Raw genomic sequence first — 25,893 nt, 5'->3', positions numbered from 1 at the left:
TTCAGTAGCTCTTGCATCAGCGGGGAGAAGTCCTTGCCTGCCCAACTGGAGTTCGTAGAATCAAGTCTATCCTTCCATTCTCGGTAGTACACCTCTATTTCGAGTTTGTGATCGTTTATCGCTAGTTTTTGACGGCCCAAATGAAAAGAAAGTAATCCCTCTTTCTTGGGAACTTGGAAATAAATACATTACTGAAATAACATGAAACAGGGAGCAGTAAAACATGCGTTTATAATTTTAACTTTTTTAATTTAGACATAGTTGAAATTTATGACTATAAAAATTGGACGTAGTGAATCTTTTGAGGAGCTCTGCTTCACATAGAATTCTCAACATTCGCTAAAAACTGCTACGGGCGTACATGAAGCGTTCACAGATTTTAAATTAATTAGACTGGGAGTCTCTAATGACTCGGAGGCTGCGCGCTAGGCTTGGATTGCTTGAACAATTGAGAATGGATATCTTTAAGAGCGACACAGAGAACATAATATTAGAGCCCCACTATATTTCCAGGTCCGACAACAGCGATAAATTAAGAGAGATATTTTGCCGAACGGATAGATATGAGAATTTGTGTTTCTCCCGACCAATTAAGTACTTGATTAAATGCTAGGTGTAATTTATTTCGATCATTTCCTTTTCGTTTCTCAACGGCTGGCGTCCTTACACCTCTTGCTACACGCCTATTGAGGTGGAATGCGGGTTAGTATGTAGATGTAGGTTCTTGCTGAGATTTTTAGGTAACATCGAATGAGTACCTCATCCCCATATGCTTAATGCACAATCGAGGCTCAGACTGGCGGGGTGTGCGTCGTAGCACCTCTCTTTCACGCTTTCGATCTGGCTGCGTTCGCTGCTTTCCTTGTGTGCGTCTCCACTTCCCCGTCAGCAGACACGGTGACAAACCGAGTGAGATATCTGCGTGGCCGCGGAAACCAATTCATTAGCGCGACGACAAAGACTAAGTGCCGGTCCCCCTTAATAACTTCATTCATTCTATTGGGAGTATCCTCCCCGATTACTCCTCCGCTTGCTCCCGAAATGAGACAGAGGATGTTGGGATGATAATATGCCCTTCGAGCTGACGGAATTCGACTCCCTCATTGGTTGGTTGGAGGAGCGGAAGGAATATTTAAAGGACCCGGGGGAGGAAAAGGAAATGAACACCCGCCCTCCGATTTGCTCGCATCAAACCTCTCGTGTCGTGTGCCCGAAGAAATAAATTCACAAGGGATCAGTGTCCTGATAATTCACAGTTTGCTACCATAAAAGAATATGTTAAGGGTAGATGTTTTGCCAAAATGTGACATAATCACAAACAAATGTTCGGGTGGTTTACAAATTTTAAACAACAATAAAACATGCATGAATTATTTCCCCGCATTAAGGCGTTGGTATCATGCAATTTTCATTGTGCAAATGCGCTGAAGTAGACAATTAAAAACAATTTTTACCCTCAGTGTCTCATTTTCAATACGCGCAAACTTACTCATTTTTTTCTTAAAAATTATCAAGTCTAAGGTCAAGTTCAGAGTTAATGGCAATTTTCATGAGAATTATGTCCAGTAAAAATATTTCTAACAAATATTTAAGGTCCACAGATTTTTAATAAAAGACCCACACAAACTATTTCATTATGATATGGTTTCCTTAGGATGTCGCAGGTTTTTTGTTAGGGTAAATCATAGAGAGATACCGTACATTTTGTTCAATGGTTATATTTTATCATATTTTGCTTTTTCAATACGTTGTAAATAAGGTGACTAGTCTTGTTTCTGACGTACACACAAAAATGTAGACGCATGTAATTCTTCCCTTATTTGGAAGAATTATTTTTGTAAAACATTACCTACGTTACAGCGTCTATTCCGTTATTTGCGGGTTACACACCGCATCACTTAAATTATATAATCTTTTAATATATTAAAATAAAATACCAGACTTATCTCAGTATTTGCGCTTTAAAATCTGTACAACTAATGAAAAACAAACGGGACGTCCTCACTTATTCCATGGAATCTTTTCCATCTCTCCACAGGGCATCTGCCCGCAATCTGTCAGGAAACGCCGAAAGTAAGGGGGGGTGCGTAGTCTATCCCGTTAGTGGCGTCTCTCCCCAATTTACCCTACCAAAAATCGGTGTACCACACAAGAACTTTCTTATAACTATGTTTCAGTCAAAAATTTCAATTTTTTGTCGAAATTTTCTCATTCTGCACTCTTTCCTCTGGTTAAATCACCCGGAAAAATGATTGGCTTTAATTTTTTCTGCTCGATATTATTTGGTAAACGATTTAAGCTAATCGATTTTTACTTCAAGTTCAAATAACTAGTTTCTTTGCTTTCTCATACCACTATATTGATGCATATCGGTAGAATTTTATTAGTCTTTTCATTGATGGAACTCGATTAAAAGGTCGTTCAACGGTTTTCATTAATTCCTGTCATTTCTATTATATTAAAGGGCCTTCGCAGGAATAACTGTTTGCAAAAAAATTACTCCACTCGAAAAAGTACCTCATTATGTGCATGTGATAATTCCGAGTTTCTAGTAAGCAGAGAATTCATTGCGGAAATTTCGTCTAGTTCCCATTTATATTTAAAGTAACATCAAAAGCTATAGATCGCGGTGAAAATAACGGACTTTGGGTGTCTCTGGATGCATTAATATAAATTGCTTGAGTTCCTGAATAATTTGGCTTCACCGTAATTGGATTTTATGGCAAGGGCATTGATTTTGCGCGGCCTATTCTTTTTATTTTTTGATTGGAATCAGTATCCCATTCATCGACGGAAATCAGTTTTTGTGTGTCAAAGCAAACCTTTTTCATTTATTTCAGAAGCATAGTAGTTGAAATAGTATTATATTTAGATATTTTGTCCTATACTGAGGAGATGAAACTAGCTTCACAATTGATTTTAAATTGATTTCCCACAATTAATGGAAATTTGAAATGCATTCAGTGAGTTCGTAATTCAAGTACCAGATTATTTTAGAAACATTACAAAATTACGTTACACTTTCACGAAAGGTTTAATGCTGCATACCGAGTAAAAGTTTTGTATGTAATTAGGTTTATACGCCTTGTTTTGTCGTGCCATTGGTAACTATAATCCCTCGTTCTTAGAAAGAAGTACCTCAGGAAAGAGTTTTCGTTTTATGGCATGATGATATCTTTTATCCTTATTTAGTGAAAACAATCTTCACAAGTAGCAATTGTGCCAAATTGCTGCGATATATTATACATAAAAATGAAAATGGACAAATTATAATCATCATGATTGGTTGTTCAAACCTATGATTGGTACATTGCAGCCCTTCATGCCACCCTATCGATTGCTAGTTGGCTTACTTCCTTGCGTCTCTACCTTTGTACCTTCTCTTTTAATTGTACCTACCATGCATATTTCCCTTATGGGTCTTTTCCCTCTGTTTTTCTTCTCGAATCCTTTGTCTGAGGGTGTGACCAATCCATCCGTTTCTTCTTCCCTCAACAGTATTTCATTTCGGTTCTTTCTTTTTCCACCCTTCTGTGCACTTCTCCGCTTCTTATTTTATCTCTCCATTTGATCTTCAGGTCTACTTCTGCGATGGTTCATGCTTCTGATCCATAGAGTGCCACTCACATGATTTATCGTCCGAAATCCAATCTTCTTTGAGTAAAGCGGTTGTCTTTTCATCGCGAATGCTCTCTTACCTTGGGCTATTCTTCGCTTGATACCGATAGTACCTCTTTCGTCCAACGTGGTGGTGGTACTTCATAGATAGATGATGGATGAATCCACTTACTCTAATTTCTTGCCTCTCTGTGGGACGACTGCATCCAGCCTTTTCTCTTCCGCATACTTGTATTTACTAATTTATACACATGACTGGCTGACCCGGCGAACTTCATCGATTCAATCAGTGACCTATGAAGATCTTCCTGGTTTCTTTCTACGAGCGCGATAGCCTCTGCGAAGTTGAGCACGTTTCTTTTTTTATCCATTAATCTTAATTACATCCAATACGAATTCTTGGATATCTCTGATCGCGTCCTCTATGGGTAAGTTGAACAGTGCTGTGAGAGACAGAGACTATTACATGCGATAAAAATAAAAAAAAACTACAAAAAAGAGACCGGAATTGGGAGGAAACATTTAATTCTCGGACAGATGAGGCCTAGTTTGTGTGGTGAAATTCTTACAGACGATACGTAATATTGATGGATGTAGTGAGGGAGTGAATATAGAAGGGGGGAGAGGAGATCACTTGATGAGAGATATCCTAGAAATAGTCAGAGTAGGGAGTGCGAGCAATTGGATCGAGTTGCCATCATAAAGATGAGCAGAGAAATTAGTGCAGGTCAGTCATTATACAACTTTTGAGCTTTGAGTGGTACTTCTTAACCCATATTAAGTCCAAATTTAGAGAATTGGTGAGATGGCTGCCAGCACCAGTGGACAAATTGCGTAAATGTGTGACTCTTCTATGTCTGATAATTTTGGAGTGAGGAATGCAATCGAGGGATTGTAATATAGTCGTGGCCGACATGGACCTAATTGGGGACCTAATCTTAATCCACCAACTTCAGTCAATCATTTTCAAAACAAAACGGAACATTTACATGTACTTAGCATGCTCCTTTGATGTCTGATTATGATTGGCGTTCATAATTGAAATATAAGCAATGTTTTACTGCTTTCCTTGGTAATTTTCTGGTTTCTCAAACTTTTTTCACTCACTCTTTCTACAGGCGTGTATTTTATAGTGTACTCGCCATCTATTTTTACTTACACGTGCATAAATCACTTCTATAAGGTGACGCGCTTGCCTTAGCTCCAACTATTGGCATCTGAAATGATTGATAGTCTGCAGAGACTAATTGTTAATTAGAACTTCTGGGAATCGTTGAGAATTCACGAGCACAAGCAAGGCCTCTCAGATCCGCATTGAAAGAGGCTGGCATCCCAACCTCCTCCTTGAAACTTTCCATTTCGGGACAAAAAGAGGCGTGACGAGGCGTGAATCTTCGTTAAAAAGTTTTAGCCGTAGTTTGAGTTTAGCAGATGAAGGTTTTTCACGATAAAGGGATGGATTTATATATATATATATGGAGAGGGGTGAATTTGGGGGATGAATCGGTCATAACCCCTTTCACTCCCTCACCACTTCATCCGCTATCCTCTCTCTCTCTCTCTATCTCACTCCTTACAAACCTCTCTTAACCTCTCTACGTCATCCCTTACCTCTCTCGCACCCGTTTCTAAGTCTCCTCGTATTTGGAGTTTTAATATGACGCAAACCTTCCTCTCAACTGGCCGTATTTTACCCTTTTTCATCCATATTGCTCATCCAAAATAACTTAAAATGCTCAAGACATATATAAAACACATCTTTACATATTTGAATGCGTCTAAAATTAAGCAAAAAGGTACTTATGAGGAAATGCAGGGGTCAATAATTCTTATTTGAACATTTGGCGAAAACATTTGTGTACAAAGCAAAAACAGCTGGTGTACAGTAAATATGGTGTACAAATATTCTGTTTGGTATTGCAAATCATTGGTTGGAGTTGATGGATTGGTATATATTGTAAGGTGTTTTCATTTCCTTTATTCTTAACCGCGCCACGGAAACTAAAGATTCCATAGCACTCCATTTCTACATCTCAAATATTGTTCTTCCCATAGCATCACATTGCCTCCCAATTCGTACTCCTTTTCCAATGTATATTTCATGTTCCTTGAAAATTTTAAGGAGGATAGTGTCACTAGTTACCTAGTATAATAGGTCACATAAAAAGCTGCCGAGTGATAAGAATACATCTTCTTGAGATAAAGACCTAAATGGCCTTCATCTAGGTCGTCGGCCTCGGCTGATAAAAGCATAATAGTACAAAAATGTTATTTGTAGTTGTGCCGCGCTAGAAAAACTTAATAAATTTTGCAAATGATAGAAAACAATTGAGTCGCAGCAATCGATTTTGAAAATATATTTTGGACGGAAGTGACTCGTCTCGTTCATTTAGTGTTGTGATGAGATTCCTGGCTGTAAAAAATGGGAAACTTGTAAATCGATGTGCCAAATGCACTTTGGATTCCGTAATCGATATTGGAATTACTAAATCCTAGATGACGCGATTCTTTTTGGGTCTGCTTGGCTGATTCCGATGTTAAAATTTGTTTGCATGATGTTTATTTCGATTGAAATTCTTATTCCCATTAAATTCAAAACGCGCAAACAAGGAGAAATGTCAAAATTTTAGAAATCGCTCTCACATGCATTTCCTTTGCTAACTTCATCCATTTCTCAATGCAATACCGAAGCCGGTGAAGATTTAAATTTGGACTTAGCTCTTGGTTAATAGACTGTCGCATCATTTGCATTCATTCTTGTTTCGCATTTATGTAACTCTCGTACTTTGGGTCTCTTTATTTTCATCACGATATGACAACTATGTATTGTTGTGTGAAGGATAGTTTTTTCCGAAATTCAGTGCGTGAAGAGCCTTAAACCACCGTTACTGCATCATTTGACGTCACAATTTCAGCCAACATTAGATGAAATTCATTTCCTCGGTCATACGACTGTTTCACCGTATGGTATTCTTGGGGAGATGTTGTAATAATGCAAGTTGTCGAAATTTAAAAACACAAACACGGAAATTACCAAGGCTAATATTTCACTCGCGGTAATGATGCATGGATGCAAAAATCAAAGAGAATTTTGGGGATTTTCATGTGCACTCACATTTGCATGAATCTATCATCATAGGATATGATACCAAGTAGACCTAAAGGCACAAATCCGTTAGTAGCAGTGGGAAACAGAGACAAACAATCAACGAATATTAAAACCACGAGGAACGCGATGTTTTTGTTTCTCTTGGAGCTTATTTCCGGGGAAGAGGATAATCAAAACGCATGCAAAATTTTTCTTGAAAAACGTTCAATCTCCACATCATTGGAGCGATTAAAAAATATATTTTATTCATCTCTGCTCCTGACTCTCTGCACGTAATTCCCTTCGAGGAAGTAATTTCAGTTTGGAAAAGCTTAATTACAAGTCTATAGGATACTACCAAGCCTTGTTACTTGTACTGCTTCCTGCACATGCTCTTGTTTTGGTATAGCAGTTAGGAGTTTTCTCATCAAGCTAAGTTTTTGCTCTGATTCCATTAATTCATTTTGGTGTTTCAGTGAAGCAATTATTTTCGCTGTTTTTATCAAAACCTATTATAGCCTAGTAAAGTTTCTTCGAGATAGATGTTCGGCACAATTAGAAAGAATTTATGTTTTTATTGGTTTTCAGCTATTCCTGAGGAGAAAATTACCAACCCAGCGTAAGTAAACTTTGGTAGGCCGCTTAATATGTTTAATTAACATTATATTATAGGTTTTATTTAAAAATAAATGGTTCAGATCATTTATCTCCCTTCAATACGGTGATTTTACAGGTTAAAAGAGGTACTGACGGAGTGGAATTCCTTGTGACGAACCTTTAATGGCATCCTTCCTGTTTTAATCTCCTCATTTTGTGATAGAAGAGCTCGGCCCCATCACTTACCTGGAAAAAGAAAAATATCAGATTTTACAAAATTAAAATGAAGCTTTGCTAAGCAGGTATATAATGGAAAAAATGGTGCGAGAACCCTTGGAAACATTTTCTGGATGCACTTTGAAGCTACCATGTCAACTGTTTCTCAGGGCATCCACCCATTTCGACATTTTATGTAATGCTCTGGATTTTTAAGGGCATTAATTAAAGGTAACACGGAAATTTGCGATAACAAATGTATGAAACGATTAATCTTTGAGGCTAGCTTAACGAAAGTTTTGAGCGAGTATCAACCATATGATTACGCAATCTCACCCATTTTGAGATTAATTATTTCAGATAAAAATTATAATCACTCGTTTTCGTCCAACCTTATTTATTCAATTTCCTTTACAATCCAGAGTATTAAATAATATGTCAAAAGGGCTGGATATCCTAGAAAAACCGTTTCCATGGTAACTGCAAAGTGCATCCAATAAAATTTTTGCGTTGACATAGCTCATTAATAAAGGAATTTCGAAGCGTAAGAGGGGTAAGTGGCAAGGTGTTAGGGTAACATCTCGTTTCTTGAATTTCAAATTTATTTGGAATCATAAATTCCAAGTCCCAGAGTTCTTTAACTTAACTGTTATGAGGATTTCAAACTATATTTTGCGGGAGGAATCGTGATGCTGTGGATGGAGCCATTGCTTACAGTTACGCGGATATCGGGTTCAAATCTCCATTTACATCTACGCACTACTCCATCGCAAGCCGCCTCAATAGACGTGTGGCGGGGATCGTCAGAACACCAGCCATTATCTATACAATAATAAAAGGCAATAAATAGTTTCACATTTTTGCGTGAGTCTCACAAAGCTCTTATTTTATCTATCTAAAAATCCTATTCTTTTCCTTCCCCTCCCTCGTTTCCCTAACATTCTACCCACCAACACCATTTCCAACATCCCCTCCCCGCTAAGCACTAACCCCATCCATACCCTCTGTCTCCTATGGAACATAAAAGTTTATTGGGTACAGTTTGAAATGAAAATGAAAGCAATAAATAGCATGCACGACCATTACAACGAGAAAAATTCCCTTGGACCGGGAATTGAACCTGCTACCTTTGGTTCTACACAATTCCATGCGAGTAAAATATCTTGGATGCGGTAGTTGTCTGTGCTGCGTCCCGGTAAGGAAAAGGTCCTTGGTTCGATACCCGGTCAAGAAGAAATATTTTCCATGGGGCTTATTTTGTATTTCACAGCTCGAATTTACTCGACAAAGTTGTTATACTTTGCAAAGGCATACGGATAAGTGGGTAAGGGCGTAACTTCTAATGATATAATAATGTTCATCTACTGAAGTGCAATAATATAATATTTCCCCAAAAAAATTCTCAATAATCCTAAATAATGCTCATTCGTGATCATTGAAGTCAATTAAATTTTGGAGTGTATATCCTGATGCCAATCCAAATCGGAATTAATACTCCATAACTGGTTTTTCGGTCGGCTGGGCAACCATTATTGCGAAGTAAAATGTGTCTTAACCTATCTGAGGACTTGGTAAGAGTAAGGTCCTGATGAAATCTATTCTCCCTTTATTTATTAATAATTTCTTTTACTATTATTTCTTTTTAATTCCAATCTCGCATTCCGGGTCCGAAATTCCATCACTCACTCAACGCACAAATCATCCTTGGTTTTCGCAATGAGGCAAAAGTGGATTGATTATCAGTTACCGCACCATTTGTCCGTGATTAATTTAGCGTATGCATCATTCACGTTTTCATCCCACGCAATTCGCAGTGCGTGGGTCTCCGAGATTAATGCTGCTCGCATTTGGTACCCGAATCACCCACACGTGGCGCTGCTGATCAATTCGTCGTCTTAGCCTTGAAAAGGAAATGCCGGCGAAACCAGCCTTATCCGCTGAACGTGGTTGCGTCTGCCTGAACGTAGGTACCTACCCTTTTGCTCCCTAAATATTATTTATATTCGACTCATTTCCACATATTCCTACCATGAACTTAGCCCAATCAAAGGCAAAGTTACTTTCAGGCCAACTTACTTCCTGAATATGACGAATAACTAGTACTCTTTGAATGGAAGAGTAAATATAATAGATATATATTTTTAATGCCGGAAATAATAAAGATTCATGGGATAATATTGGCATGAGTGAATGAGCTTACTTATTCTCTTCTGATATTTTCTTTTAAATACCGAATGTTCAATTGCTTAGAAAAAAATAACTTTGTTCACTTGAGTTTTAAACCTAAAAAGAGAATAACAAACGGCAGGAATAAAGTTCATTTGTATTAAATATTTTCCTACTTCATTCTATCTATGTTAAGCGGTACCAAAAATATGTTTGACTTAAAGCTATTTCCTTAACCAATATAAGAAATTAAGGAGAATATGGAGGTGCAAGTCTTAATATTTTTTGAAATGCTAATCAATACACTTAGAGGCAAGAATGAAGAGTTTTGGAATTTTTTCATTTTTTAAAGAATCATATTTGCAATCTTTCTCAAAATCAGTATAAATATTTAGTAATATTATTTTCGTTTTGGATGTTTATTAGTCATGACTGTCAAAACACGCCTAGAGGAGCACGAGAGCGTGATTCGACTGGGGCATTCAACAAAGTCCGCGGGAGCCGATAACGCAGCGCTGGGCCACACAATCGACCCTAAGGAAGCCAAAATCGATGCCATAGTACAAGTTTTTAAACTAAGAATTCGTCAGCCCAGCCATTGAAATATCTGAAGAAGGAAAGAACAATCTCAACAGGGACACCGGCATTAAAATTAGCCGTACTTGGCATTCCATAATAAGAAAAAACAATAAGCTACCCACTCCTCCAACCTCCCGCTCCCCTCCCCCAACCACCTGACACAGATACCTACATAAAAGATTTTAAATTCCCAACTCTTCATATACCCTTGCAAAAGCGACCAGCATCGGTCGGGAAACGTTGGGGCCACTCAAGAATTGACGAGGCGATATAGCCCAAAAGTTTTTATTCAACATGACGAGTACGAAGAATTTAACAGTCATTTCAGACAAACCTTTTTTTGCAATGGGGTATGACTTTGGACTTTTGAATTCATAATTTCAACCAAATACGTCAGATATGTCGCTTCAAATTTTCAAGAAAATGACCTTTAATCGTATATCTGTATATACCGTATAAAACTTATATTTGTTTTAAGAACTAACGTCATTTCTTACGATAATAACACGTGTTAGTACCTGAGTAATAATTTCCTACGCATCTTCCGGGCATCCCTCTCCTTATACCCGTCTGTAATACCCCCTTTTCTTTCCAATGGTTCTTCCTCTTATCTGGAATTTCCCCCTCTGGGGTCCGTGCGGGAGCGGAGCACAGCGGCGGCGAATCTAATCCCCTCGGAGGACCCAAGACATCTCGGATAGACGGTGAACGAAGAACAAAAGAAAAGACTCCCTCTCGGATATGTGCGAAGTTTGCGGCAAGAGAAATGGCAAAAATATGGAGTGGAAACCTTTGTCGCGAGGGATAGTCTTATTCTCGATGACTTTAAATCCATGGCGCGAAAAATATATAAGAATTCAACAGAAAGTGCTCGTTGTGTGTCAGTTGGTAGCATAAAACTAAAATATGGCTCACAAATTATAAAAGCAGTCATTTCAGTTAACTGTAGGTAAAAGCAGTTTTGTCATTTTTTCATGTTCCTATTGCATTTTTATGTCTGGTTGATACCGTAAAATTTCTATTGCTGAACTGGAAGAGACATGGATAAATTTGAATATAAAAATTCAATGATCAGAAGAAAAGGAAGTTGATTGACAGCAGTCCTTTCCCCGCGGAAACAGATTTTTAACTAGAATTGCCAGAGAAAGTCACTTCCAAAGTGAAAGGAAAAAGTTCTGCACGGAGTTCCACCCTTTTCTTGCTTAAATCAAAATTTTCGATCAATGATCTAGCCAAAATCTTTTCTAAGCCCATTTATGAAAAACATGAGGAATATTTTGATACTGGAAATTCTATGCCTGTATCTTCAGTTGTTTGGCCTGCGAATTGATGAATAAATACATCACCCTTATGTATAAGATAATTGAGCCCTGAAGATTGTAGGCATCGTCAAGCGTGTAATGGGAAGGTTTACGGATGAAAAGTGTAAGAGAGTTGCTCTTTCGCACTCGTCAGATCGCGCTTTGAATACACTGCGATCAAATGGGATCCAGCTCAGAAAGACAATGCGTAAATGTCATGAAATTCAACGGAATGCTGCGCGATTAGCAAAAGTTACTGCGAGCAAACAGATCGCATTACCCAGCTTTAAAGCGTGTTCTTCATGTGACACGTACTTTCAAAATCTTACGAATGTGCGAGAGCGCAATTCAAATCGCGCCATGTAAAGCGGTGGATTTCTACGTTGAACGCATGAAAGCGAGATGTAAAAGTAGCCCTTGTTCCTATTTCGTCCATCCATTCTCACGATTATACGTCAGATTGAGTAAAAATGCAATTGTGAGTTCTGTAATTACATGCCCTGTGTAAAACAATCTTTACCGGAAATAGCCTGTGAGGCGCTGGAAGCTCATGGGATACATGTTAATCTTGGATTGATCGGGCAATTACGAACCTTTCGAAGTGACACGTAGAACATTATCTTATAACCACACTATATTTCGAGGTCGAAGGAAATGATGAAATGTGAGAGGTATTAAACCACACGGATAAATGGCGTAATTCGTTTAATCCCCTTGCAAAAGAACTTGTATAAATGCTAAGAGGGAATCGGTAGTCAACTTCTTTTTCTTCTACAAACGGTCGGAGTCTTAACATTCCCCGCCGCACGCCCATTGAGATGGCTTATAGGATAGCATGTAGATGTAGTTGTAGATCTGAGGCCCTATCCACTGAGGCAATCTCACGGATATTTCGTGGTTGGTTCTTGTAAAGACGTCATAATTTCGGAATGAGCTATCCACTAAGATCTATTCGAACTTTCCGTAACGGAAACTCGTCCGAGAACGGCCGAAATGGCGGAGGGTCTCGGAAAATGACTTTCCGTTTCTCGGAATCGGAAAGTGACATGCCAGCTGGTAAGTTATGGAATATTTTTACCGCGAAAGTGGTGCTGCAGAAGCTGGTAAGAAGTCACAAGTAAATTGCAATACTGGCACGGCATGTCTACTAAAAATGATGGGAAATGGATGATTATGTACGGAATTAGGAATTTAATAAAGTCACAGCCTTGAAAGGCATTAACGCTTTTCAACAATGCAGTAACTTAAGCATAATGTATAGCATTAAACCGCTTCGAAAACGGAATAGGAAACGGAAATTCCGATTCCGAAATCTCGGAAACGAGGAGACGTAGTTACTGAATAGGACTCCTGAGCCACACTTGTATGTCCTCATCAACCTTTCCTGTTCCCCCACCCTTATCCTCCCCGCCTGGAAACCGCAGAATCCATTGCATTCGATCATTATGTAAGCGGTGCGCGGATACAATGGCGTCATCCGCCATGGATGTCGCCTTCCTTGAAAGAAGTCTGTCGCTAAAAGTTCGAAGGGCTGAGGTGCGGACCGCTTGAAGAAGCGGACGAAGATTTCCGCACTCGGATTATTTTTCTCGCGGCGGGTTGTGAGTGGCTTGAGCATATATCTGGAAGAAAACGAAGGTGATGCTGGGCAGGCATTTTTCCTATGACTGAATGGATATCCTTTTAAGGCTTCATTCTACACCATAAATAAGAGCTTTTACATTATCAGCTGCGTATATTAATGCTGCTTGACCCACCTTCAACTGACGATAAACTTGCATTAACATGTGGCATATGAATGTCGTATAAATTAAGTGTACATCTTTTTTCACACATGATATTACAGAATAATCTCTTTTAATAACGCTTCATCGAATGACGCCCAAAAGAGTAGTCATTATTGAGCATATTTTTCGGAAAACTGATTAGGAAATACACCGTTTTCAGGCATAAAGGGAGATAATTTTCTAAGGATACGAATAACGTGAAATAATGATCGCATGACTGCGTCGTTTGGATAAAAATTGAAATTATTTAAGTGTTGAAAGATGACCTGATGGGAGAATGGAGAGGAGAGCAGCGTTAAACCAATCATAGAATTGATGATTGCTGGCGATGATTCCACAACAGATTGAATTATTTGCAAAAACATGCAACACTTAGAAAATTCCGAATTCGCCCCATTAATATCCATGGCTTTGTCATTTTGTAAAAGTCAATACATATTTTGATGTATTTTTGGCCTCTGAGAATTCATTCAGGAGAAATTTATTGCATTGCCATGATTAAATATTTAATCGGAACTATTACAATTTTAATAGGAATTCTTTTACTTTCCAAATCTATTTTCTCTGGCAAAGGCAGTCTACTAGTTCTTCGGATGGAAGATGGGTGTGACATAGACGGAATCTCTGAGAGGGGTAGGATAGATATTTGGTGAATGCATCGGATCTTGCCTCCTTGCGATGCTAATCCTCCTTGGCTCCCTTTCGTCTCGAGTGTCCGTCGAGCCAAATCCAAATGGTGGTTGCCTCCCAACAGCTAGAGTGCAACCATGGAGACGCAAGCGAGAGGATTAGCGGGTGTGAAGATCGCCACTCACCTCCGTCCTTGATGGGAGTGCATCGACAAACATCCCTCCCCCCCATACAACACCTCCCTTTCCCAGATTATCTTCCGTTTTCCCCGTACGGAGGCGCGAGGGTCGTCTCGCCAACACGGGCATCCCGCAAGTGAATCCGTCGGATTCGCGGGAGGATGCATTGAGGCGAGCGCTAATCCCTTATAAATAAAGCAACATGTCCTTTCTGACTGATTCTCTCGCCGATCAATGCACATCCGTAACTCCTTCAGACATACATTCACGGAATTTAAAGTGTTTCTCGTATCATCTTTAGGAGCACTAAACAGTATTTTGCGGGGAAAATTTTCGGGGTTGTAAAAATCATAAATAAAAATGTTTTGTCTCGAAAATAAAAAAAAATTAAACCTTCCCAGATCTTTTGAATTTTTAAGTAACTTATGTTTATAGTATCAATTAAATATTTGTGCTATTTAATACATTTACATGACGACCGACGTGCGTGCTAAAGATTTTTCTCGATCAATTGATGAATCAGATCACACCGACAAACGATAACGTAATTTTGGTCGTTCGTGATCAACCGTTCGTGACCAACCGTCCAACTCGCGATTGAAGTCAGTGTTGGTCTTTCGTAATTGAGAATAGGCATTCATAATCGAAAACTGTCGCTCGCGAATAATTTTCTCCATCAAATGCGACTCCTCAGCTAATCGTGTTTTATTTTTCTACATATGCCATTCAGCGACTAAGTGTAGAGTTCTATTAACAATATCACGACAACGGCAGACATTACGGACCATCACTACTGATTAGGGTGAATGCCGGAGACGTGTTGATATCCTCCTCTGGCCCCACATCCCATTCCACTCTGCCACACGACGGCGGCGGCTCACTTCGATGGGTCGGTCTGCTCTCATGCTCGGCTGATTCGATCGGAGATCGTTGCCATCGCGGTTCGATTCCGGGTCCAAGGGCATTTTTCCTCGTGGCAATTCTAGCATATAAGGGAGGTGCTCTTTCGCAATCGTCAGGCCGCGCCTTAATAAAATTCAACCGAAAGCTGCGCGATTTGCAAAAGAGTAGCGGTGGCGGTAATTGTGAAGTAACGGTTTCTCAAGTTACAAAGTATATCCCCATCTTATTAACAGTAGCGGGCGTAACTTGGTGGAAATCCGTAATCGCAGGAATGGAAGGATCAACAACTTTGCTATTTCCACATAGTGATTGACCATGGTTTCGTTACAGAGTAACATTATCAAGATCTGATCATTATCACATAGATAATGTTATTAAACCATGGTCAGTGTCAATAAATTACTATGTGGAAATAGCAAAGTTGTTGATCCTTCTATTCCTGTGTATAACTCCATCTGTTATTCCATAACCCAATCTGTCCTTTGATATTCCTTCCTCATTGGAAAATTCATTCGGGCAAGGTTAAAATTAGTGTTCAAAACCGTGTGTAAAGGAGCGTTTACACTGTGTAACATGCTATATAAAAATGTTATGTGTTATAAGTTACTTGTAGCATTTGTTTTATAACATAAATCCAGCGGAGCCTAAAATGCACAAATAGCATGTTAGAGAATCACTCGTCAACTGGCTATCCACACCGTGCGCCTCACCTCTTTTCTGTAACATATGTCACACATTTTGCCACTATGAAATATGTTTTGTTTGTTTCTCATCCGTCCCCGTAATATTATAGGAACAAAATGTTTTATAAAAAAGGTCTCTGAGCTCTTGGGGGGGTTTTAACCCACAAAAACCCCCCTCGCTGCGTCACTGTTTCGCTGCGCTATATTTATTTAGCTTTATCCGCTTTATCTTGCGCCTAATAACGAAACAAAAACTGTTGTTTATCAGAAGGTGCTTGATGCAAGACATTAAACCCGAATATGTTGGGCACACCGTGGTGCGTTTACGCATGCAGCACGTTTACACAGTGCATTTTTTCCAAACAGAGATACAATAACTGGCATGCCCAAAGTCATTTGATACGAATGCTGCTTCATAGGGGCTTTTATTAAACGATTTTGAGCATCAGTCAAGCGTCGGTCTGGCGTTGTGTTTACCTGCCCCGTGAACGGACCAAGTTTACGCAACAGACTTGGAGCTAAAAACATTTTATACGGTTAACAGCACAAATAGCAACAACTAAATGCATATAATTTTTATTTCATTAACTGCTTTATAAAGCCACAATGCCCAAAATATCTTAAGCTAAAAAGAAAGAAAATGCATTGAAAATAATCCGCGTGAACGTGCTCCGATTCACCCGATGTAGATTCCATTAAGAAAATGTCTTTCTGACAAGCAGTTTTCATACTCATTTACGTAGCTGGTAGAATTTGGATCCTATTGATATTTTATTATAATAAATTAAACATGATTAAAAACGATACAGCCGCTATTGATTTATAAATGGTGTAACTAAACTGTAAGGTCATTGATTGTTATGCGTTACGAAGTTCACCGGGTCAGCTAGTATATACATAAATTGAAACTAACCCTTTCCAAATATGAGGTTTTGAGTAGGTATGAGGCATTTTTTTTATCGAAAATAGCGAAAGTATAACAAAGAGAGAAGAAAATATATTCGAACATTTAATTTTGGATAAAGTTTTAGATAAATAAAGCCTTAAACTAACTTTTTATAACAATGGTTCCTAAAGTTTGTGCATAAGTATTGGTTCATAAAATGTCTTCGTTAATTTCTGTGTAAAGTGTAAGTTCACAAAATTCCTATCTATGTGCTAAGTATACGTAACTTTAAATTTAATTTTGAATTTCTCTGTAGTTCTTTACTTCGTAATGTCTTCCCTCTAATTTCAGAATCATTGACGTTAGGAGGGTGTTGTATTTCGCTTGTGTTAAAGAAATGTGGGGTAAACTTATGTAATGGACTTGGATGATGATAACTTTGATCATATCTGATAGATAACAAACATTGATTCAGTTAATTAATAACCTCAGTGTTTCAGCGTATCTTTCATGTCTCGTCCGTAATGTTACCTGCCACGAAATAATGAGATCGGGTGCAAAAGCACTCGCATGCAATCTTACCACTGCTCGTGGTCAATTTTAACGCTCGGCGACCTTGTTAGCTTTCTTGATTGAACCTGATTTGCGGTCCATTCTTTTTTTTTCACCGTGTCACGAACTTAAAGAACAGAGTGAATGTGTTTCCTGAGCGCAGCAGCGAAGGCGCTTGCTCTTCGTCCGGTTAATTTGCGGAACCTAACAAGCTAATACAGTTCGCAGGCGGTGGCGGCTTGCTTCTCCCGGACTAATCAACCCTCGTGCGCACCATAGAGGGAGGGAAGGCTCCGTTGTCTCCTGCAGCGCCCTCTAATGGAGAAACCTTAGCTGCAGACCGAATCACGGACCGCCTGGCATGTCCCACAAAGTACTTACTTACATTTTGGGAGAGCGAAATGAGGAGAGACTCTTTGGAAACAACGAATCGGTGAAACAAAGGCGCAAGGAAGCTCAACAGGACGCATACTTCACGGTGTTTCTTTTAGTTACAGATTACTTGCAGCTCACTTTAATAGTTTATATACTCGAGATACAGGCAAGTGCCAAACTAGGTGTATTTTACATACCTACCTGTAAAATTTCACGATCACGTTCCAAGTTTTAATCGAGTCATAATCTCGATCGTGGGGAAGGTCCACTTAAAGTGACTCCAACATCCCGCATACATAAGTATACAATATAACACACCTGTTTTACAGGGTATTTTTATTGGTGGTTTATTACCCCACTACAACTTGTGCAGTAGAACCTCGCTTACGCAATCCTCAATAACATGACAGCCTAAATTAAAAGAGCAATTTTCAAATCCCCTTGAGATTGCAATAACACCTAATGTTAAATTAGCCTATGAAACGTAATTGTTACTATCCCAGCGATATCAATAACACGGATTGTTTCCAATTCACAGCGAAACCGAGAACCTCTACAACAAGTCGTTTTGAGAAGTCAAACGCAGTAACCGCGACAGTATACAGGACTCTATAAATAGAGTACGCTATGTAGGGATTTAGGGATTCCATTAACCTCGATAACGCGACAGCTAGTCAAAATAACCTTGATAACTCCATCTTCAGCAAAAAGAGCACCTCGATAACAATACCGTTTCCCTTATCCCCTCGAGACACTTCTTATCGAGTTTCTGCAGTAATTTGATAATGAAACATTTCGGGTACATAAAACGGATAAATTAAGCATAATATGGATAAGCATTTGTCTGAATGTCAAATTTGAAATTTTTACCTTAGCATTTCCTCAACGTTATGTTTTCATATTTGAGACAGTCATATGTTGCAAAGAATCAACGGAAAATTTAAAGCTGATAGCATGAGTTCTAAAGGATTAAATCCGTAAACAAAAATACTTGCCAAAAAAGGGGGTGCATTGGTGCATTTCGCTATGCCTGCTTTAAACACGGAAGGTTACTGCTACAGATTTAGCTCATGAACGACACAACACTATACAGAACTCAGAATACAGAACTCTCCAATGGTTGCGTCTACGATAAGATGACAGATGTTGGGAAAAAAAGATAAATCGAAGGCGAATATTAAATATTTTGGCCTCTTCTTCTTTATAAGAAAATGTAACTTTGGTCTGTTATCAATGCCTGAGCTACAAGTATTAATTGAAAAAGCAAGCAGTATTAATTGGCGTCGTGGCTATATTAGCGTATGGTACTTACCATCCTCCCACAGCCATGTATTGTTACTGCTAAAAAAGTTGAAAGACTTCGACGCAGCTAAACCTAATCACAGTCCGTTTTCCAAGTCGCCTTTAGGAAGATTAGGGAATAGATTATTTCTGTGGTTAAGACACTGGCTTCTGCCGCCGATTTTTATAGGTTCCCTCTCGTCATTGCATAAACAGTTTCAGAAAAGACCCCTGAGTAGTTACTTAGATATTCGTAGTAGAGGTTGTAATCGTTCGTCCACAATGTTCTTCTGAGGACAAAGGCTAAATAAAGCTAACGGATGAATATCCTCCTCCCAGTGTCGTCCACCATCTGTCTGAAATCATGAAGTTTACGAATGGTGTTTTGAGCAAAGAACCAATGTTGTAACTATGCTAACAACTTTGTCAGCAGCCTAGTGTCACTTAGGTTCCTTATTATCAGAAAGTATCCCATGATCATTCATTATTTATCACTCAAGTTTTTGTTCTCGAGCCGTTACAATATTTTTGATTTTTTTTAAATACCGAGCATTGTTTTTATGTTGTTTTTGACTCTGACTCAGTAATTTTTCAAGAGTCTGAGTAAAGTTTATAAAATATTCTCGTAAATAAAATTTGTAAAAATATTATGAAATTCCTTTGTTATCAATGCTGGCAACCACACGAAAAATGCCTCTGCAAATGCTGGACTGTGGAATAGATGCAAGGGGAGAATTTGCACGCGTGGATCAGTGGCCAAATGCTTATTTGGCAAATGTAACTCACACACTCTTACTAATTGAATTAAAAGACTATTTCACACATTCAATGATTCAACCCGAAGGTTAGTTTGGACAGGTGAGGGTAGAGTTCACCTCGAACTAAGATACGGGCGTTTGAACTTCGCACATTCAGAGTAGGAGGGCCAGTTTCTTTCTCTTTGGGGCCACTTTGCACGTCGAGGATTCTAATTTTGGATGTCCGAAGGAAGTATTCACCTGGGATCCCTCGATCAGAAGCCAACCTATCAGGCTAACACGCCCCTATTAAAGCTATCTATCGTTTTTGCATAAATATGACCAGTCACATAATTAAAAGCAGTAGCCCTATGAGACCATCGTAAGCATTTGTACTCATCCGGGTTAAAAAAAAAAAGGCCCGAGCGAAAGAATTGACGACATTGTATTTATCGTGTTACCTTTTCGGGGAAAAAATTAACTATCAAAGAGGGTGAATAAATCAATAAATACAGCTCTCACTTAAGGAATTTGAGCTTTACTTTATTTTTAATATTTACGCCACGAGTGGGTATTATGATGATTTAATTTTTAAACAATTTAATTTGTTACAAAACGTTGCCTTGTTGCGTTTTTAGTGACTAAGAGTTCTTGAGACACCTATATGGACTTTTCTGATTGATTTTTCTCAAAATAATACCTCTTCCAATCAGGAATACTGTTCCTACCAATCTTTTACCCCGGTAATAGTCCATCATTATGATACCTAACAGAAATTATGAATTGGATGGTGATTAACGATAGAATTTAACTCAATGAATATCTATCAAGGTTAATGAAGCATTGGTGTAATGTATCTGAGTCTTAAGAGCCAAGTTTTTTTAAAGTTTCTTTGTAGTTAAAAATTTTGAATTTGTTTACAGATACCTTAAATAGAGCGGTACTCCTAGTAGGTGCCTATTAAATCGCGTATAGACTCAAGTGAGTTCAGTGCACGGGGATGACGAGTTGGTTGTTGCATGGAGGCGAGCGTTTTTTCCGCGTGGTTGGCGCGCGGAGCTGATTGCGGAGGACGGCGGCCGGCGTCGCCGTGACGATGAATTATGAGTGCGCTGATGAGGGAAGGGAGGGGGGGGGCAAGATTGATGACCCATTGATAGCGATCCCCTTGAACCCCTGCTTTAAAGGGATCAAATTCAGCGTGCAGGAGCAGAAATCCCTGCCACAAAATGGGGAAGTTTAACGCATCTTTTCCTAATTACATTATAGTCTGAAAAAAAGTTTTCTTTGTTGTTATTGTGACTGACAATGAGATTGAAGCTAGTTCATACGTTGGCTAATGACGGTGTATGGGATAACTGAGACCTGTATTCTTCCTGATACACTACTTGAAATCATTATCTAGCATAATGTTTTGTTACAATATAGCTAATCTTTTGTTACAATGCCTGAAAGAGAAGTTGGTAAATATTTGTAGAGTCATAATAACGTACTGCAGCGTAATAATAGCTTGATTTAAAGTGTAGTATCTCAATATTGCCGTTCCAACATGTGAGTCCTATAATAAGAGCTTTATGAAGCCAATTCCCTTCAAAATCGATGTCCCCTGTTGAAAATGCTCTGGTGCGTGCTGAATGCTTGCGGTCGATGCAAAATTACAAGTATCTTTTAGTTATTGTAGATACAAATTTTTATAGTTTTACCTAAGATGCTGACTGGTATTTATAACTCATGACCGCGTTATCAGACATCAATCCCCATTTTCTATTCTTTGGAAGCCGAGACTAAATTATAAAATTAAAGAAATTACTAACAAGATTTCTTTGTGAAGTATTTTTATTATATACTTATACGCTCTGGTTTGATTGTGAGACATTTTCAACTGTCACCTGCCGTGTATATTAAAATGGGATTGCAATAAATCGAAGTCAGAAATGTTACCGTCACCCCTATAAAATACATGAATTCGAATTATCATAATGGTGTTGATATTGCACTGAATACTTCATTCATTTAAAAATTATTCAGCGTAGTTTATTTTGTCTGTTTTGTAAAATTTACCTTCACATTGCCCATCTATTCCAGACTAAAGCACTATGTCATCAAATTTTTCGCCAGAGACAGCTTCAAATGCCCAAACGTGTCCCTTTAAAGTGTAGAAGTTTTTCAAGTCTGAAAATAAATATTTTTCACTGCGCTTTTAGTTTTCAGCTCAGTTTTCTCCACGAATCTGATATCGTGTTTACATGAATGCCAGAGATAGCTAGAGATAGCTTTTTATTCGTGCAATGACTGTAATATTTCTTGACATAATATCAAACTTGATCTGATTGTCTTATAAATAATCTTTTCTGTCCTCTGCATTTCTCCAGGGTTTTCTTCCGCGTCAGGTTGTTGGTTGATTGACAACAGTTTCGCTGGCTGTCCTGCCAGCGTCTTCAGGTCGAAGGTGTCGGCTGTTGGTTTCTGCCTCGCTTATATACTGTAGGCTGGATGGGAGCTGCACTGTGATTGGCTGTCTGACTGGGTGCTTCTCTCTGATTGGCTCTCTCTTTGATGACTCTTTTCCAGGCGCTGTGAAGGAAGTATCCATCTTCTCTATTGAAATTCAAAGGTGTTTTTTGAATTTCTATCGCTTCCCTGATTTGTCTAGGGAAGTATCGGCACTCCTTAACTAAAAGTTACTTCTCCTCAAATTTTATGTCGTGGCCAGGTTCCGACCATGCATGTTCGGCGATGGCAGAGAGCTGAAACTGCTTGTTATTGGTCGCCCTTTGATGTTCTTTAATCCTCACATGCATGGAGCGGCAAGTTTCCCCTATGTAGGATTTTCCGCAGGAGTAGGGCACCTTGTATACCCCCTCATACAGTTCTTGGGGAATGATATCCTTGGGCCCGGGGAGGAAGTCTCTTATCTTGGTCACACAGTTGTATCTGGTGACCACGTCATGCTTTTTTAATATTCTGGCGATCCTCTCTGACGTTCCAGCAATGAAAGGGATGGTGACGTATAGCTTCTTTGACGATTCTTCTTCTCCAACGTCATCACTTTGGTTTTCAATGGTGGCCTTGCGTCGCTTTTCACCTTAGCACCTAGAGCGATACCTCAAGAGAAATTCATCAGTGAAATTGAGTCGGTCGTCCGGAGGCTTCCTAAAACGGACGCAGACGAGATCAGAGAAGACGTTGCTCGCGTCCTTCGCACCGCCAAGCCACCGAAGCCGAACACCACTGCCGAGGAGAGGAAAGCCTTAAAGAGGCTACGTGAAAATAAGAATATTCTCATTTTACCGGCGGACAAAGGCAACGCCACAGTCCTGATTACAAAAGAGCAGTACGAGCAGAAGATATGTGACATTCTCAAGGATACCACCTACAAAAAACTGAAGACCGATCCGACGGCCAAAACGGAACGCAGCACCAAGGCCATTATAAAGAAGTCTTCCATTCCAACTGAAGAACAACGAGGACTTTTGCCCCGTGCCTCCAAGCCACCGAGGTTATACGGACTCCCCAAGATACACAAGCAAGGAGTGCCGCTCAAACCTATAGTCAGCCAAATTGACGCGCCGACATATCATCTTGCGAAATACCTGGCTCAATCCCTACAGCCACATGCTGGAAAAACTTCGTCTTATGTGAAGAACTCAGCTCACTTCATTGACATTATAAAAAATGTCTCCATCAAAGAAAGCGATATTTTAGTGAGCTTCGACGTGGTGTCACTTTTCACCAACATTCCGATTCCAGATGCAGTTGAAGTTGTAAGATCGCTCACATCCGATGGCATTCCAAAGGACTTCCCGAAACTGGTCGAGCACTGCCTAAGGAACTCGTTTTTTCTATGGAATGGTTGCCACTACGAACAAACGGAGGGCACGGCGATGGGTTCACCACTATCACCAGTAGTAGCCAATCTCTTCATGGAGAAATTCGAAAAGGAGGCACTCGAATCCTGCGTAAAGAAGCCGAAGTTGTGGCTGAGATATGTGGACGACACGTTCGTCATCTGGCCGCATGGTGTACAAGAATTACAAGGGTTCCTTCGACACCTGAACTCACAACATCATGGAATCCAATTTACTATGGACATGGAGAAGGAGCAGTCATTAAATTTTCTGGATGTCCTCGTGACCAAAAAAGACAACGGGAGACTCGGCCATGCTGTCTACAGAAAGCTTACGCACACCGACCGATACCTAAATGCAGCATCTCACCATCATCCCAGTCAGAAGGCCTCACTAGTGGCTACATTAATTAACAGAGCGTATAATATCTCCGACGATATCTCCCTCTCCACGGAGATAAAGCACCTCACTACGGCACTGCAGAGAAATGGCTATAGGAGCGAATTGGTCCTTAAAAGGACCACGAAGGAAGAGGAAAAGCGACGCAAGGCCACCATTGAAAACCAAAGTGATGACGTTGGAGAAGAAGAATCGTCAAAGAAGCTATACGTCACCATCCCTTTCATTGCTGGAACGTCAGAGAGGATCGCCAGAATATTAAAAAAGCATGACGTGGTCACCAGATACAACTGTGTGACCAAGATAAGAGACTTCCTCCCCGGGCCCAAGGATATCATTCCCCAAGAACTGTATGAGGGGGTATACAAGGTGCCCTACTCCTGCGGAAAATCCTACATAGGGGAAACTTGCCGCTCCATGCATGTGAGGATTAAAGAACATCAAAGGGCGACCAATAACAAGCAGTTTCAGCTCTCTGCCATCGCCGAACATGCATGGTCGGAACCTGGCCACGACATAAAATTTGAGGAGAAGTAACTTTTAGTTAAGGAGTGCCGATACTTCCCTAGACAAATCAGGGAAGCGATAGAAATTCAAAAAACACCTTTGAATTTCAATAGAGAAGATGGATACTTCCTTCACAGCGCCTGGAAAAGAGTCATCAAAGAGAGAGCCAATCAGAGAGAAGCACCCAGTCAGACAGCCAATCACAGTGCAGCTCCCATCCAGCCTACAGTATATAAGCGAGGCAGAAACCAACAGCCGACACCTTCGACCTGAAGACGCTGGCAGGACAGCCAGCGAAACTGTTGTCAATCAACCAACAACCTGACGCGGAAGAAAACCCTGGAGAAATGCAGAGATCAGACCATCGCCGCGGAAACCTACGCTCTTACAATCTTTTCTGTCGTGTAAATTGATCTTTATATTTCTCATGCATCACTGAAAACAAAATTAATTAAATGCTCAATTCAGAGTTAGTTATACGAAACTGCCTGAACGCATCGTTTTCTTCATCATAAGGTTTATTTTTCCCTAGAATGAAATTAACTCTCTTCAGATTTCACACATGTTTTGTCACGAATGAGAAACCTTTGCCTGCGTGAACTGCAGAATTAGCTTTTTTGTCGCTCAATGTATTCGTAATACCGGGTGTTTCTAAATGAATATCGGGGTTTTAACGTTTTATAACATTTATTACTCTTAACTTACGACTATAAGCCATACATCAAATGAAAGAGCTATTCAAACAGTTTTCTGTGATAGCCTACAAATGTTTAATGTGTGATCTATTAGTCATATGCCACACATCAAGACGAAATGCGAGCTCCTCCCAAGCGTCTCTCGAGTAATTGTTACAACAGATGCTTCAATCATGTTTCATTAATTCGGAATGGTCAGCTTGCAGTGGAGGCACGGATTTTATTACCACCTGGAGAATCACAACCGAACGTAGTGCGGAACACACGTTACAACATAACTACAGATTCCATCTTTGCAAACTGTAAAACACAACCATCTTACTGTTCATTAGTCGCCATCTTGGCTACCAGCGCTTTCTAGCGGATAGCGGCAGAAAAAGTGAGAGCACATTCACATTGATGCCAACGAAAAAAACTGCTTGAGTTGCTCTTTTATTTGATGTATCATTTGTAGCTTTAAGTTTAGTGTAATAAATATAAAAAGCGTGAAAACCCCGATATTCATTTAGAAGTACCTGATACTTCCACGATGTGCCCATCGTCCACTCGGCTGGAGGGACGTGGAATGCCGTCGTTCCATACAGAGTCGCTCCATCGCCTCATCTCCGATACGCTGTACTGCGGGAGAGAGGCCCTGGCGGTTTGCCCCGGATCAACCCCTCGCCGCCCCCACATGGAGAGAGAGCATCTCATACCCCCAGGAGCAGAGCAAGCCGGAAGGGGTGAAAGGGTGCCGTGTTGTGTCCGAGACTTGTTTACCGAGCGCATTGAAATTTTTATCACCCCGGCGTGCGTGAGAATAAAATTGGCTGCTTAGCCAACATTGCTTCCGATGATGCTTCAGGGATTGGATATTCCCCTCAAAA

General features: G+C 39.7%; 1 protein-coding gene across 1 annotated transcript in view; it reads left to right on the top strand.

Moving 5' to 3' along the window:
* LOC124157122 overlaps nt 1–25,498 on the top strand; it is a 35,459-nt gene extending 9,961 nt beyond the window's left edge. The window contains exons 3-4 of the mRNA XM_046531627.1: nt 22,669–23,805; nt 25,482–25,498. Of these exons, the coding sequence (XP_046387583.1) occupies nt 22,669–23,805; nt 25,482–25,498 (1,154 nt within the window). The remainder of the gene's footprint in view (nt 1–22,668; nt 23,806–25,481) is intronic.
* Nucleotides 25,499–25,893: the final 395 nt, after the last annotated feature.

Source organism: Ischnura elegans, chromosome 4 (assembly GCF_921293095.1).
Source record: "Ischnura elegans chromosome 4, ioIscEleg1.1, whole genome shotgun sequence".
NCBI classification, from domain to species: Eukaryota; Metazoa; Arthropoda; class Insecta; order Odonata; family Coenagrionidae; genus Ischnura; species Ischnura elegans.
Note: the sequence above shows the minus strand (reverse complement) of the source record. Positions and strands in the feature narration are given on the sequence as shown.